Source organism: Rhinoraja longicauda, chromosome 19 (assembly GCF_053455715.1).
Source record: "Rhinoraja longicauda isolate Sanriku21f chromosome 19, sRhiLon1.1, whole genome shotgun sequence".
Classification (NCBI taxonomy): Eukaryota; Metazoa; Chordata; class Chondrichthyes; order Rajiformes; family Arhynchobatidae; genus Rhinoraja; species Rhinoraja longicauda.
In genome coordinates this window covers 16,162,706-16,179,246 of record NC_135971.1, presented here as the reverse complement: position 1 = coordinate 16,179,246, position 16,541 = coordinate 16,162,706, and the positions used below count along the sequence as shown (strand labels likewise).

The 16,541-nt window shown below is 50.1% G+C and overlaps 3 protein-coding genes across 4 annotated transcripts in view; 1 reads left to right on the top strand and 2 right to left on the bottom strand.

The window, feature by feature from the left end:
* gtf2h4 (general transcription factor IIH, polypeptide 4) overlaps positions 1 to 3,222 on the bottom strand; it is a 40,018-nt gene extending 36,796 nt beyond the window's left edge. The window contains exon 1 of the mRNA XM_078415662.1: positions 2,970 to 3,222. Coding sequence (XP_078271788.1) covers positions 2,970 to 3,147 — 178 coding nt within the window. The 5' untranslated portion in view covers positions 3,148 to 3,222. The remainder of the gene's footprint in view (positions 1 to 2,969) is intronic.
* The window catches only part of LOC144603158 (alpha-tubulin N-acetyltransferase 1-like), a 182,308-nt gene that overhangs the window by 44,510 nt on the left and 121,257 nt on the right, over positions 1 to 16,541 (bottom strand). The gene's annotated exons all lie outside the window — the stretch shown is intronic.
* The window catches only part of LOC144603156 (uncharacterized), a 28,947-nt gene continuing 17,570 nt past the window's right edge, over positions 5,165 to 16,541 (top strand). The window contains exons 1-2 of one of the 2 annotated variants that reach the window (XM_078416318.1): positions 5,165 to 6,102; positions 6,157 to 6,627. In XM_078416318.1, the coding sequence (XP_078272444.1) occupies positions 5,425 to 6,102; positions 6,157 to 6,627 (1,149 nt within the window). In that variant the 5' untranslated portion in view covers positions 5,165 to 5,424. Of the gene's footprint in view, positions 6,628 to 16,541 lie in introns of both variants that reach the window. The other variant, XM_078416317.1, reaches the window with a different exon arrangement.

The window sequence follows — 16,541 nt, the reverse complement described above, 5'->3', positions numbered from 1 at the left end:
TTGTGCTATGTTTAGTAACTTATTAACTTTATTTATATGCTGTAACTGTAATTCTTTTTGTGCACAACCCGCAGGCATTGCCACTTTCATTTCACTGCACATCGAGTATGTGTATGTGACAAATAAATTTGACTTAACAAGAAAATAAAACATTCAGTCTATATATATATATATATATATATAGTATAAGAAAATAACTGCAGATGCTTGTACAAATCGATTTATTCACAAAATGCTGGAGTAACTCAGCGGGTCAGGCAGCATCTCGGGAGAGAAGGAATGGGTGACGTTTCGGGTCGAGACCCTTTTTCAGACTGATGTCAGGGGGGCGGGACAAAGGAAGGATATAGGTGGAGACAGGAAGATAGAGGGAGATCTGGGAAGGAGGAGGGGAAGGGAGGGATATATATACATATATATACATATATATATAAATATATATACACACACACGGATTTTTTTATACACATACAACCAGAAAAAGTTCAGTGTATGTATCTATACACATACACACATATACATATACACATATATATATAATGGGGGGAATAAAGTGTGTGTGGATACACACACACACACACATATATATATATACATATATATATATATATATATATATATATATACACATATACACGTGTGTGTATGTGTGTGTGTAATAACATATATATATATATATATGTGCGTGTATATATGTGTGTGTGCGAGTATATATCTATATATGTGTGTGCACATATATATAAATGTGTTTGTGTATGTGTATATCTGTGTGTATATGCATGCGCATATATGTGTGTGAGTATAAGAAAATAACTGCAGATGCTGGTACAAATCGAAGGTATTTATTCACAAAATGCTGGAGTAACTCAGCAGGTCAGGCAGCATCTCAGGAGAGAAGGAATGGGTGACGTTTCGGGTCGAGGCCCTTCTTCAGACTGATGTCAGGGGGGCGGGACAAAGGAAGGATATAGGTGGAGACAGGAAGATAGAGGGAGATCTGGGAAGGGGGAGGAGAAGAGAGGGACAGAGGAACTATCTAAAGTTGAAGAAGTCAATGTTCATACCACTGGGCTGCAAGCTGCCCAGGCGAAATATGAGGTGCTGTTCCTCCAATTTCCGGTGGGCCTCACTGGAGGAGGTCCATGACAGAAAGGTCAGACTGGGAATGGGAGGGGGAGTTGAAGTGCTCGGCCACCGGGAGATCAGATTGGTTAAGGCGGACTGAGCGAGGGTGTTGAGCGAAGCGATCGCCGAGCCTGCGTTTGGTTTCGCCGATGTAAAGAAGTTGACATCTAGAGCAGCAGATGCAATAGATGAGGTTGGAGGAGGTGCAGGTGAACCTCTGTCTCACCTGGAAAGACTGTTTGGGTCCTTGGATGGAGTTGAGGAAGGAGGTAAAGGGACAGGTGTTGCATCTCGTGCGGTTGCAGGGGAAAGTGCCCGGGGTTGGGGTGGTTTGGGTAGGAAGGGACGAGCGGACCAGGGAGTTACGGAGGGAACGGTCTCTGCGGAACGCAGAAAGGGGAGGGGATGGGAAGATGTGGCCAGTGGTGGGGTCCCGTTGTAGGTGATGGAAATGTTGGCGGATGATTTGTTGGATCCGCTGGCTGGTGGGGTGGAAGGTGAGAACGAGGGGGATCCTGTCCTTGTTGCGAGAGGGGGGAGGGGGAGCAAGAGCGGAGCTGCGGGATGTAGAAGAGACCCTAGTGAGAGCCTCATCTGTAATGGAAGAGGGGAAGAAGCCCCGTTTCCTGAAGAATGTAAGAGAGATATATTATACACACACAGGTTTAAACCAGCATCTGCAATTTCTTCCTATACATACATGTTCACACACATATATATACACACCCAAATTTCAGTTTAATTTATTGTCACGTGTTATATTTACATATATACATTCATATATATAAATTTAGTGTAGACTAAATTTTTGTCTACACTATAGTAACTTATTAACTTTTATTTATATGCTGTAACTGTAATTCTTTTTTTTGCACAATCCGCAGGCATTGCCACTTTCATTTCACTGCACATCGTGTATGTAAACTTGGTGAGACCGCACCTGGAGTACTGTGTGCAGTTTTGGTCTCCAAATTTGAGGAAGGATATTCTTGCTATGGAGGGCGTGCAGCGTAGGTTCACTAGGTTGATTCCCGGAATGGCGGGACTGTCGTATGTTGAAAGGCTGGAGCAATTAGGCTTGTTTACACTGGAATTTAGAAGGATGAGGGGGGATCTTATTGAAACGTATAAGATAATTAGGGGATTGGACACATTAGAGGCAGGAAACATGTTCCCAATGTTGGGGGAGTCCAGAACAAGGGGCCACGTTTAAGAATAAGGGGTAGGCCATTTAGAACGGAGATGAGGAAGAACTTTTTCAGTCAGAGAGTGGTGAAGGTGTGGAATTCTCTGCCTCAGAAGGCAGTGGAGGCCAGTTCGTTGGATGCTTTCTAGAGAGAGCTGGATGGAGCTCTTAAGGATAGCGGAGTGAGGGGGTATGGGGAGAAGGCAGGAACGGGGTACTGATTGAGAGTGATCAGCCATGATCGCATTGAATGGCGGCGCTAGCTCGAAGGGCTGAATGGCCTCCTCCTGCACCTATTGTCTATTGTCTATTGACTTGACTCATATATACTCACACATATATGCACATGCATATACACACAGATATACATATATACATACATACACAAACATATATATACACACACATATATATATGTACACACACAAACAAACACACATACTTGCACAGACACACACATGCACATAAGAAAACTATAATAGTGTAAAGTCTATGCAGTTTGGGGCTTGTTTGGAGTTTGCAGCATTTAATGGCTGCAGGGATGCAGCTGAACCTGTGACTGTGCAAGCTCCACCAAAACCCCGGCTGGTCTATCATTAAACTACACAATCAGTGACACAGAGTGTGATTATGGACAGTGAACTGAGCTCCGGCTTACCTTCTTCACAAGGCGCCTGGGCAGACAACAGGCAGGCGTCAGGGCGGCAGCAGGCCCGGCTCACATGGCAACCGCGCCGCCCGATGACGACACGGGCGCCGCCCGATGACGTTGCAACGGGGCCGATAGACCGCTTGCACGTGACGTCACCGGCAGCGCAGAACTTCCGCTTCCGCATTCTCAAAAACTCTGCACTTTCCAACACATGGAACACCTTTGCTCAGTCCACCTGAACCCACCTGATCTCCTGATTGATAAACACTTTAATCCACTTTTCCCTTCCCTCCCCCTTTTCCCTTTTCCCCCTTCCCCTCCCTCTCCCCCTTCCCCTTCCTCCTCCCCCCTTCCCCTTCCTCCCCCCCCCCCTTCCCCTTCCTCCCCCCCCCCTTCCCCTTCCTCCCCCCTTCCCTTTCCCCACTGATCTTTCTGTCCTGGGCCTCCTCCATTGTCAGAGTGAGGCCCAGCGCAAAGGTGAGGAACAGCATCTCATGTTTCGCTTGGGCTGTTTACACCCCAGCGGTATCAACATTGGCTTCTCTACAGTCATAGAGTGATACAGTGTGGAAACAGGCCATTCGGCCCAACATGTCTAACTTCAAGTAACCCCTGCATTCCCTCCCTCTCCATCCCTCCCCCAATCAAGTCGCACCAGCTTCTCGTTCTCACCTAGCAAACAGCCGACAACGGCCTGTTTCCTTTACCGTTGTTACTTTTTTGCATATCTTTCACTCATTTGTTCTTTCTGTCCCTACCTCATCGTCTAGATCTCTCATTTCCCTTTCCCCTGCCTTTCAGTCTGAAGAATGGTCTCGACCCGAAACGGCACCCATTCCTTCTCTCCAGAGATGCTGCCTGTCCCGCTGAGGTACTCCCAACATTTTGTGTCTACCTTCAGATTAAACCAGCATCTGTACTCCCTTCCTACACAATATATTTCTTAATTATTTTAGACATGTTCTCTGTATCAATTTGTGAATTATTTTTCTCTCTCAGAACAATGTACAAGATTGCTATTCATCATCTCTGTGGATACCAATGCTCTCTCTCTCTCGAGCTAACTAAGAATTCTGCTCACTTTTTATGTAGAAAAGTTGTAAAATCAAGATCTATTGCAAGTTACTGGAAATGGTTGAGTACAAAACACTAAAACACAGAGACACACACTCTCAAACACAGACACAGACTCTCAATCACAGAGACACACACTCACACAGAGACACACTCTCACAGACACACACTCATGCACTCTCAAACAGAGACACACACTCACCAACAGACACACTCTTACACACAGAGACACACACTCATACACTCTAAAACAGACACACTCTCAAACGCATGGACATACTCATACTCTAAAACACAGAGACACACACACTCACAGAGACACACACTCATACTCTCAAACACAGACACACTCAAACACAGACACACACTCACGCTGAGGTATACGCTCTCAAACACAGAGGCACACACTCTCATACACTCTCACACACAGACACACACTCATACACTCTAAAACACAGAGACACACTCACACTCTCAAACACAGAGACACATTCATACACTCTCAAACAGAGACACACTCATACACTCTAAAACACAGATACAAACTCAAACACAGACACACATACACTCTCACACACAGAGACACTCACTCACACAGACACACGCTCATGCACTCTCAAATAGAGACACACACTCATACACTCTCAAACAGAGACACACACTCATACACTCTCAAACACAGAGACACACACTCATACACTCTCAAACACAGAGACACACTCATACACTCTCAAACACAGAGACACACACTCATACACTCTCAAACAGAGACACACTCAAACACAGAGACACACTCACACACTCAAACACAGAAACACACACTCTCACACAGAGACACTCACTCACACACACTCAAACAGAGACACACTCATCCACTCTAAAACAGATACACACTCAAACACAGACACACACACAGTGACACACACAGAGACTCACACAGACACACAATCATGCACTCTCAAACACAGAGACACACACTCATACACTCTCAAACAGAGACACACTCATACACTCTCAAACACAGAGACATACACTCTAAAACATAGACACACTCTCAAACACAGAGACACACTCATACATACACTCTCAAACACAGACACACTCATCATACACTCTCACACACAGAGTAACACACACTCTCACACAACAACAGCAGACAGCAGCAGCAGCAGCAATAGCCCGCAGTCTCAGTGCTGGAGAGCAGGGGGCCGCCGTACAACAAGATGGCGGCGCCCAGGGGGTAGCGGGCGGCGGCGGTGGCGGAGTGAGAGTGAGAGTGAGAGAGAGAGAGAGAGACAGCGAGGCCCCGGCTCTGCTGCTGCTTCACCCCCTCCCTCCGTCCGTCGGTCCGTCGGTCCGAGGGCCTCGGCGGCCGGTAGATGGCGGGATGACGGAGCCGGGGAGGCAGCGGGAGAGCGGGCCGGGCGGCGGCAACGGCGGCGACAGCGGGGGGGAGGAGGAGGAGGAGGAGGAGGAGCCCGAGGCCCAGGGAGGGAGCGGGGACGCCAGGCCCGAGGCCCAGGCTTTGAGGCCTGAGGCCCGGGGAGGGAGCGGGGACGCCAGGCCCGAGGCCCAGGGAGGGAGCGGCAGCGGCAGCGGGGACGTCAGGCCCGAGGCCCAGGCTTTGAGGCCTGAGGCCCGGGGAGGGAGCGGCGACGCCAGGCCCGAGGCCCAGGCTTTGCGGCCCGAGGCCCGGGGAGGGAGCGGGGAGCCTGAGGCCCAGACCAACGGCAGCGGGAGTCCTGCTGAGGCCCGAGGAGGGAGCGGCGACGTCAGGCCCGAGGCCCAGGCTTTGCGGCCCGAGGCCCGGGGAGGGAGCGGGGAGCCTGAGGCCCGAGGCAGCGGCAGCGGGAGTCCTGTTGAGGCCCGAGGAGGGAGCGGCGACGCCAGGCCCGAGGCCCAGGCTTTGCGGCCTGAGGCCCGGGGAGGGAGCGGGGAGCCTGAGGCCCGAGGCAGCGGCAGCGGGAGTCCTGTTGAGGCCCGAGGAGGGAGCGGCGACGTCAGGCCCGAGGCCCAGGCTTTGCGGCCTGAGGCCCGGGGAGGGAGCGGCGACGTCAGGCCCGAGGCCCAGGCTTTGCGGCCTGAGGCCCGGGGAGGGAGCGGCGACGTCAGGCCCGAGGCCCAAGGAGGGAGCGGGGAGCCTGAGGCCCGAGGCAGCGGCAGCGGCAGCGGCAGCGGGAGTCCTGCTGAGGCCCCGGCTGTGAGGCCTGAACCCCGGGGCGGCGGGGAACCTGAGGCCCGGGCTGTGAGGCCTGAACCCCGGGGGAGCGGCGACGTGAGGCCCGAGGCCCGGACCAGCGGCAGCGGGAGTCCTGCTGAGGCCCGGGTTGTGAGGCCTGAACCCCGGGGCGGCGGGGAACCTGAGGCCCGGGCTGTGAGGCCTGAGACCCGGGGCGGCGGGGAGCCCGAGGCCGGGGCGCTGGAGGGCCGGGGCGGCGGCAGCGGGGGGCCTGAGGCCCGGGCTGTGGTGAGGCCTGAGGTCGGGACTTTGAAGCCTGAGGCCCGGGACAGCGGGGACAGCGCAGAGCCTGAGGCCCGGGACACCGGCAAAGAGCGGGAGGACGAGGAGGAGCTGGACCCCCGCATCCAGGTGAGAGAGACTGCACTGGGGGGGGGGGGGGGGGGAGAGATAACACTGGGGGGACAGCACTGGGGGAGAGATAACACTGGGGGGACAGCACTGGGGAGACTACACTGGGGGGGGAGAGACAACACTGGGGGGGACAGCACTGGGGAGACTACACTGGGGGGGGGAGAGATAACACTGGGGGAGAGACAACACTGGGGGGACTGGTAGAGACATCACTGGGGGGGGGGACAGCCCTGGGGGGGAGAGAGACAGCACTGGGGGGGCAGCACTGGGAGAGAGGCAACACTGGGGGAGAGATAACACTGGAGGGGAGACTACACTGGGGGGAGACTACACTTGGGGGGGACTACACTGGGGGAGAGACTACACTGGGGGAGAGACAGCACTGGGGGGACAGCACTGGGGGGGCAGCACTGGGGGGGGACAGCAACACTGGAGAGAGACAGCACTGGGGGAGACTACACTAGGGGAGAGACTGCACTGGGGGAGACAACACTGGGGACACTGGGGGAGAGACTACACTGGGGGAGACTGCACTGGGGATAGACAACACAGCGCTGGGGGAGACAAGACTGCGCTGGGGAGACTACACTGGGGGGAGACAACACTGGAGAGAGACAAAACTGTAGAGAGACAGCACTGGGGGAGAGACTACACTGGGGGAGAGACTACACTGGGGGAGAGACAACACTGGAGAGAGAGACAACACTGGAGAGAGACAACACTGGAGAGAGACAGCACTGGGGGAGAGATAACATTGGGGGAGACAACACTAGGGGAGACAACACTGGGGGAGAGACCACACTGGGGAAGAGACAACACTGGGGGGGAGACAGCACTGGGGGGGAGACAAGACTGTGCTGGGGAGACACAACGCTGGGGGAGACAAGACTGCTGGGGATACACAACGCTGGGGGAGACTACACTGGGGCTGGGGGACGGGGAGAAAACACTGGGTGGACAGGGTGGGGTGGCTTCCCATCCTCTTTGTGTGTGTGTATATATATGTATGTCTGTATGGATGAAGGTTTTGTGTACATTAATGTGTGTGTATGTGTGTATGTATGTCTATATGTGTGTCTATGTGTGAATGATGTGTGTACATAGTGTGAAGGGTGTGCACATATGTGTGTGCGTTTGTGTGAAGTATGTGTACATGTGAAGATGTGTGTGTATATGTATATTTATATATATTTATATATAGAGGAAGGAACTGCAGATGCTGGTTTTCATACCGAAAATAGACACAAAACAAACTGGAGTAACTCAGTGGGTCAGACAGCATCTCTGGAGAGAAGGAATAGGTGACGTTTCGAAACCTGTAAGGTCACCTATTCCTTTTCTCCAGAGATGCTGTCTAACCCATTAAGTTACTCCAGCTTTTTGTGTCTGTCTTCAATATATTTATATATATGTGTGTGTACATGTGAAGGGTATATATATGTGTGTGAAGTGTATGGACATGTGAAGAGTGTGTGCACATATGTGTGTGTGTTTGTGAAGGATGTCTGCTTGTGTTAAGAGTGTGTGTACATTAATGAGGGCGTGCAGCGTAGGTTAACTGGGTTAATTCCCGGAATGGGAATGTCATATGTTGAAAGACTGGAGCGACAAGGCTTGTATACGCTGGAATTGAGAAGGATGAGAGGGGATCTTATCGAAACATATAAGATTATTAAGGGGTTGGACACGTTAGAGGCAGGGAACATATTCCCGATGTTGGGGGAGTCCAGAACCAGGGGCCACAGTTTAAGAATAAGGGGCGGGCCATTTAGAACGGAGATGAGGAAAAACTTTTTCAGTCAGAGAGTTGTGAATCTGTGGAATTCTCTGCCTCAGAAGGCAGTGGAGGCCAATTCTCTGAATGCATTCAAGAGAGAGCTAGATAGAGCTCTTAGGGATAGCGGAGTCAGGGGGTATGGGGAGAAGGCAGGAACGGGGTACTGATTGAGAATGATCAGCCATGATCACATTGAATGGTGGTGCTGGCTCGAAGGGCCGAATGGCCTCCTCCTGCACCTATTGTCTATAGTGTGTGTGTGTCGGGGTGGTGGTGTGGGGTGTGTGTATGTGTGTGTGGAGGTGGGGGAGGTGTGTGTGAGGGGCATGTGTGTGAAGGGTGTGTAAAAGTATAAGAAAATAACCAGATGCTGGTACGAATCGAAGGTATTTATTCACACACTGCTGGAGTAACTCAGCGGGACAGGCAGCATCTCGGGAGAGAAGGAATGGCTGACGTTTCGGGTCGAGACCCTTCTTCAGACTGAAAGTGTCAGTCCACTTATTCTTGGAACCCAGGCCCCATGGAGTTTGACTTAACAGAAGCCACGTAACCTACAAATCTGCACGTCTTTGGAATGTGGGAGGAATCCGGAGCACCCGGAGAAAACCCACACGGTCACGGGGAGAACGTACAAACTCCGTACAGACAGCGCCCATAGTCAGGATCGAACCCGGCTCTCTGGCGCTGTGAGGCAGCAACTCTACCGCTGCGCCACTTTACTTTTCTCAGCCTTAAAAGTCTGTGAGAGCAAATTTTATTATATCTCTTTATTCACAAAATGCTGGAGTAACTCAGCAGGTCAGGCAGCAGACCGAGCGCAGGTGGTCCGCATTGACCAAACTGATCTCCCGGTGGCCGAGCACTTCAACTCCCCCTCCCACTCCCAGTCTGACCTTTCTGTCATGGGCCCCCTCCAATGCCATAGTGAGACCCACCGCAAATTGGAGGAACAGTACCTCATATTTCGCCTGGGCAGCTTGCAGCCCAGCGGTATGAACATCAACTTCTCCAACTTTAGATAGTTCCTCTGTCCCTCCCTTTCCCTCCCCCTTCCCAGATCTCCCTCTATCGTCCTGTCTCCACCTATATCCTTTCTTTGTCCCGCCCCCCTGACATCAGTCTGAAGAAGGGTCTCGACCCAAAACGTCGCCCATTCCTTCTCTCCCGAGATGCTGCCTGACCTGCTGAGTTACTCCAGCATTTTGAGAATAAATACCTTCGATTTGTACCAGCATCTGCAGTTATTTTCTTACACTACTTATTATATCTCTTAATTCGTTGGGCAACGATTTACGAATTCTGTTGAAGGATCAATTTCTGTTCCCGGAATGGCTGCAATATAGGAATCACCTGCACGTAAAATGAATATTGGTTTGTGTAGGAAGGGACTACAGATAGACAATAGACAACAGACAATAGGTGCAGGAGGAGGCCATTCAGCCCTTCGAGCCAGCACCGCCATTCAATGTGATCATGGCTGATCACTCTCAATCAGTACCCCGTTCCTGCCTTCTCCCCATACCCCCTCACTCCGCTATCCTTAAGAGCTCTATCTAGCTCTCTCTTGAAAGCATCCAACGAACTGGCCTCCACTGCCTTCTGAGGCAGAGAATTCCACACCTTCACCACTCTCTGACTGAAAAAGATATTCCTCATCTCCGTTCTAAATGGCCTACCCCTTATTCTTAAACTGTGGCCCCTTGTTCTGGACTCCCCCAACACTGGGAACATGTTTCCTGCCTCTAATGTGTCCAATCCCTTAATTATCTTATATGTTTCAATAAGATCCCCCCTCATCCTTCTAAATTCCAGTGTATACAAGTCTAATTGCTCCAGCCTTTCAACATACGACAGTCCCGCCATTCCGGGAATTAACCTAGTGAACCTACGCTGCACGCCCTCAGTAGCAAGAATATCCTTCCTCAAATTTGGAGACCAAAACTGCACACAGTACTCCAGGTGCGGTCTCACCAGGGCCCGGTACAACTGTAGAAGGACCTCTTTGCTCCTATACTCAACTCCTCTTGTTATGAAGGCCAACATTCCATTGGCTTTCTTCACTGCCTGCTGTACCTGCATGCTTCCTTTCAGTGACTGATGCACTAGGACACCCAGATCTCGTTGAACATCCCCTCCTCCTAACTTGACACCATTCAGATAATAATCTGCCTTTCTATTCTTACTTCCAAAGTGAATAACCTCACACTTATCTACATTAAACTGCATCTGCCATGTATCCATCCGCCCACTCACACAACCTGTCCAAGTCACCCTGCAGCCTGGTATCAACCGAAGACAGACACAAAAAGCTGGCGTGACTCAGCTGGGGAGAAGGAATGGGTGACGTTTCGGGGTCGAGACCCTTCTTCAGACTGAGTCAGGTGAGTGGGAGGTACGGAGGTTAGGAAGTGTAAGGTGTGAAAACAGGACAAAGGGGGTGTGGAGATCAAGGGAAATGTTTTTAAAAAAGAAAAGGTGAAAAAAAGGCCCTCCTTCAGACAGAAAGCCACGGGAAAGGGAAAGGAGACGGTGGAGAGAGGTATAGAACAAATAAATGACAGATATGCAAAAAAGTAATGTCGTGGTTACCGGTGTTCAAAATGAAGCAGATGACACGGAGAATTCTTCAAGAAGTTAAAAGCCTTTATTTGCAAACAACGGCTGGAACAATCAGGATGTCAACCATCGGACTGCCCACTTAGTACATATTTTTATAGGATTATATTCTAAACCTTATCTTCTTTACCTTACCTCATACCCACACTCCTTTCTTCAGCCCTTCATTTCTTTGTAGTCACCCGTCTGTCCCGCCACCATTAAATCCCATTTCGTAATATATCCTTATCTCAATGCTCACATCCCTTCATACTTCAACCGAAAATAGACACAAAACAAACTGGAGTGACTCAGTGGGTCAGACAGCATCTCTGGAGAGAAGGAATACGTGACGTTTCGAAACCTGTAAGGTCACCGATTCCTTTTCTCCAGAGATGCTGTCTAACCCATTGAGTTACTCCAGCTTTTTGTGTCTGTCTTCTATATATTTATATATATATGTGTGTGTACATGTGAAGGGTATATATATGTGTGTGAAGTGTATGGACATGTGAAGAGTGTGTGCACATATGTGTGTGTGTTTGTGAAGGATGTCTGCTTGTGTTAAGAGTGTGTGTACATTAATGAGGGCGTGCAGCGTAGGTTTACTAGGTTAATTCCCGGAATGGGAATGTCGTATGTTGAAAGACTGGAGCGACTAGGCTTGTATACACTGGAATTTAGAAGGATGAGAGGGGATCTTATCGAAACGTATAAGATTATTAAGGGGTTGGACACGTTAGAGGCAGGAAACATGTTCCCAATGTTGGGGGAGTCCAGAACCAAGGGCCTCAGTTTAAGAATAAGGGGTAGGCCATTTAGAATGGAGATGAGGAAAAACCTTTTCAGTCAGAGAGTTGTGAATCTGTGGAATTCTCTGCCTCAGAAGGCAGTGGAGGCCAATTCTCTGAATGCATTCAAGAGAGAGCTAGATAGAGCTCTTAAGGATAGCGGAGTCAGGGGGTATGGGGAGAAGGCAGGAACGGGGTGCTGATTGAGAATAATCAGCCATGTTCGCATTGAATGGCGGTGCTGGCTCGAAGGGCCGAATGGCCTCCTCCTGCACCTATTGTCTACTTCGCCTCCCTTATTTCCTGCTAGTCCATCCCTCACGTCCATCCATCACCCCAAGGCCTATGTCTTTCCTTATCTCTTCTCTTGACACCATTAAATCCTACTCATTGATGAATGTCTGCATCTCTTCACATTCTGCCACCCTTATCGTCTAGGCTAAAGCAAAGGTAAAGGCTAAAGCAAAGGAGTGTTATGTTACAGACACGTGTCAAGGGTAAGGAATGTCTAGAGCGCCTTAATCAGTTACAGAGAGGCGCCTAATGCCTAAGTAGTTACAAACCTTAAACAACAATGTATAAAATAATACCGTAACAATGTCTAATGTATAAAATAATATCAAATAATATCATGCATAAAATAATATCGTATTATCTCCCATAGAAACAGGCCATTGTGAGCTGTTTGTTGGGTGATTGTATTGTTTTACTAGACCAAGTGGAACCGTTGGGCCCAAACCTCTCCTGCATTGGTGCAGCACCCTCTCCCCTCCCCCCCCTCTCCCCCCACAGGGCATTCGGCCCATCAAGTCCACTCCGCCATTCAATCGTGGCTGATCTATCTCTCCCTCCTAACCCCATTCTCCTGCCTTCTCCCCATAACCCCTGACACCCGCACTAACCAAAAATCTGTCCATAGGAAATAAATTGGAGGAACAGCACCTCATATCACCTTGGGCAGTTTACACCCCAGCGGCATGAACATTGACTTCTCCAACTTCAGGTAGTCCCTGATTCCCCTCTCTATCCCCTCCTCCTCCCCCTTCCCAGTTCTCCCGCCAGTCTTCCTGTCTCCGACTACATCCTATCTTTGTCCCGCCCCATCCCCTGACATCAGTCTGAAGAAGGATCTCGACCCGAAACGTCACCCACTCCTTCTCTCCCGAGATGCTGCCTGACCCGCTGAGTTACTAAAGCATTTTGTGTCTGCCAAGAATCTATCCATCTCAGCCTTAGAAATGTCCACTGACTTGGCCTCCACAGCCTTCTGCGGCAAAGAATTCCACAGAATCACCACCCTCTGACTAAAGAAATTCCATCTCATCTCAATTTTGTGAAGGCGCGTCCTTTAATTCTGAGGCCGTGCCCTCTGGTCGGAGACACTCCCACTGGTGGAAACGCCCTCTCCAACGAATTCCACAGATTCGCCACCCTGGAAAGGTTACAGAGAAGGTTTACAGAGAGGGTGTTGCCAGGGCTAGGGGGCGTGAGCTACAGGGAGAGGTTGAGTAAGCTGGGACTCAGGAGTGCAGGAGAGGTGTATGAAATCATGAGGGGAATACATCAGGTGGTGGATACTCGTGCCCAGAGTAGGGCGATCAAGGACCAGAGCCCATGGGTTTGAGGTGAAGGGGAAAAGATTTAATACGATTCTGAGGGGTAACGTTCTCACACAAATGGTGGTGGGTGTGTGGAACTACCTGCCAGAGGAGGTAGTTCCAAACCACCATTTAAGAATCCCCCAGATTCACCACCCTCTGACTAAAGAAATTTCTCCTCACCTCCTTCCTAAAAGAACATCCTTTAATTCTGAGGCTATGACCTCTGGTCCTAGACTCTCCCACTAGTAGAAACATCCTCTCCACATCCGCTCTATCCAAGCCTTTCCCAGTATTCGGTATGGTTGAATGAGGGCGTGCAGCGTAGTTTCATTAGGTTAATTCCCGGAATGGCGGGACTGTCGCATGTGGAAAGACTGGATCGACTAGGCTTGTATACACTGGAATTTAGACGGATGAGAGGGGATCTTATCGAAACGTATAAGATTATTAAGGGGTTGGACACGTTAGAGGCAGGAAACATGTTCCCAATGTTGGGGGAGTCCAGAGCAAGGGGCCACGGTTTAAGAATAAGGGGTAGGCCATTTAGAACGGAGATAAGGAAAAACTTTTTCAGTCAGAGAGTTGTGAATCTGTGGAATTCTCTGCCTCAGAAGGCAGTGGAGGCCAATTCTCTGAATGCATTCAAGAGAGAGCTAGATAGAGCTCTTAAGGATAGCGGAGTCAGGGGGTATGGGGGAGAAGGCAGGAACGGGGTACTGATTGAGAATGATCAGCCATGATCACAATGAATGGCGGTGCGTACAGGCTCAAAGGGCCGAATGGCCTCCTCCCGCACCTATAGTCTATTGTCTAAGTGCAGAAACGCTTAATTCAAGAGGCTTGTTCATTCGAGTTTTAGTTTTAGCGACACAGCGCGGAAACAGGCCCGCCAGCCCAACTGGTCCACACCAAAGATAACAAAGCAGACCATTCCACCCTAAAAACCGTAGTAGGTCACGGCGCCATTTTAGTAGGCGAAAACTTGCAGAAACTTGCAGAAAAACATTTTAAAAGAAAAGTAACAAAAATCTGTGAGTTGATAGGTGAGATATTTTCCGCGTTTTAATGGGGTCATCACACATACTGTTCCCCCACGTCACCGATCACACTGCGAGAGGCAGAGCGAACGGCGGGTTCTGCCTACTAAAATGGCGGACGCCACGCTCCTTTGCGTACCACACCTCAGTATGGGCGATTTCAACGGAGTGGTCCATCTTGTTCCTCTGGTATCTTTGGTCCGCTCCGACCTGTGAACCCCGTGCATTAACGCTACCCTACACACACCAGGGACAATTTACAATTTCACAGTGGGTGGCACGCCAGTGGAGACACGATGGTTCGATCACGACTACGGGTGCTGTCTGTGCGGAGTTTGTACGTTCTCCCCGTGACCTGCGTGGGTTTTCTCTGCGATCTCCGATTTCCTCCCACACTCCAAAGACGCACTCCAAAATTCAATGATTAAGTGGCTTGGTAAATGTAAAAATTGTCTCTCGTGTGTGTGTAGGATGGTGCTAGTGTGCGGGGATCGCTGGTCGGCGCGGACGCGGTGGGCCGAAGGGCCTGTTCCCGCTCTGTATCTCTGAACTAAACTAAACCAATCCAATTAGCCTACAAGCCTGTACGTCATTGGGATGTGGGAGGAAACCCACGCAGGTCACGGGGAGAACGTGCAAACTCCGCACAAACAGCAACCGTAGTCAGAGACGCTGCCTGTCCCGCTGAGTTACTCCAGCATTTTGTGTCTTCCTTCGATTTAAACCAGCATCTGCAGTTCTTTCCTACACCTGTTCCAAAATTTGGACAAGTTTGAAAGGCCTAATTGTATTCCACAGATTCACCACTGACACCCGTACCAATCAAGAATCTATCTATCTCTGCCGTAAAAAATATCCACAGATTTGGCCTCCACAGCCTTCTGTGGCAAATAATTCCACAGATTCACCACCCTCTGACTAAAGAAATTTCTCCTCATCTCCTTCCCAAAAGAACGTCCTTTAATTCTAAGGCTGTGCCCTCTGGTCCTAGACTCTCCCACTAGTGGAAACATCCTCTCCACATCCACCCTGTCTAGGGCTTTCATTATTCAGTAGGTTTCAACACACCACATGATCAATGCTCAGGGGTGTGGTTTAGTTTAGTTTAGAGATACAGCGCGGAAACAAGGCCTTTGGCCCACCGAGTCCGTGACGACCAGCGATCCCCGCACACCACAACGGGCTTGTATTCACTGGAGTTTAGAAGGATGAGAGGGGGATCTTATAGAAACATATAAAATCATAAAAGGACTGGACAAGCTAGATGCAGGAAACATGTTCCCAATCTTGGGCGAGTCCAGAACCAGGGGCCACACACAGTCTAAGAATAAAGGAGAGGCCATTTAAAACTGAGGTGAGAAGGAACTTTTTCACCCAGAGAGTTGTGAATTTGTGGAATTCTCTGCCACAGAGGGCAGTGGAGGCCGATTCACTGGATGAATTTAAGGGAGAGTTGGATAGAGCTCTAGGGGATAGTGGAATCAAGGGATATGGGGAGAAGGCAGGCACGGGTTACTGATTATGGACGATCAGCCAGGATCACAATGAATGGCGGTGCTGGCTCGAAGGGCCGAATGGCCTCCTCCTAAAACGGCACGGTGGCGCAGCGGTAGAGTTGCTGCCTTACAGCGAATGCAGCGCCGGAGACTCAGGTTCGATCCTGACTACGGGCGCCGTCTGTACGGAGTTTGTACGTTCTCCCCGTGACCTGCATGGGTTTTCTCCGAGATCTTCGGTTTCCTCCCACACTCCAGGTTTGTAGATTAATTGGCTGGGCAAATGTAAAAAAATTGTCCCTAGTGGGTGTAGGATAGTGTTAATGTGCGGGGATCGCTGGGCGGCGTGGACCCGGTGGGACGAAGGGCCTATTTCTGCGCTGCATCTCTAAACTAAATCAGTCTGAAGAAGGGTTCCATGTCTCAGGCACACACACACACAGAGAGAGAGAGAGAGAGAGAGAGAGAGAGAGAGAGCGAGAGAGAGAGAGAGCGAGAGACAGAGAGAGAGCGAGAGACAGAGAGAGAGAGCCTGAACCTATTTTCTATGTTTCTATCAACAATTTTTACATTTACACCAAGTCAATTATCCTACAAACCTGCACGTGTTT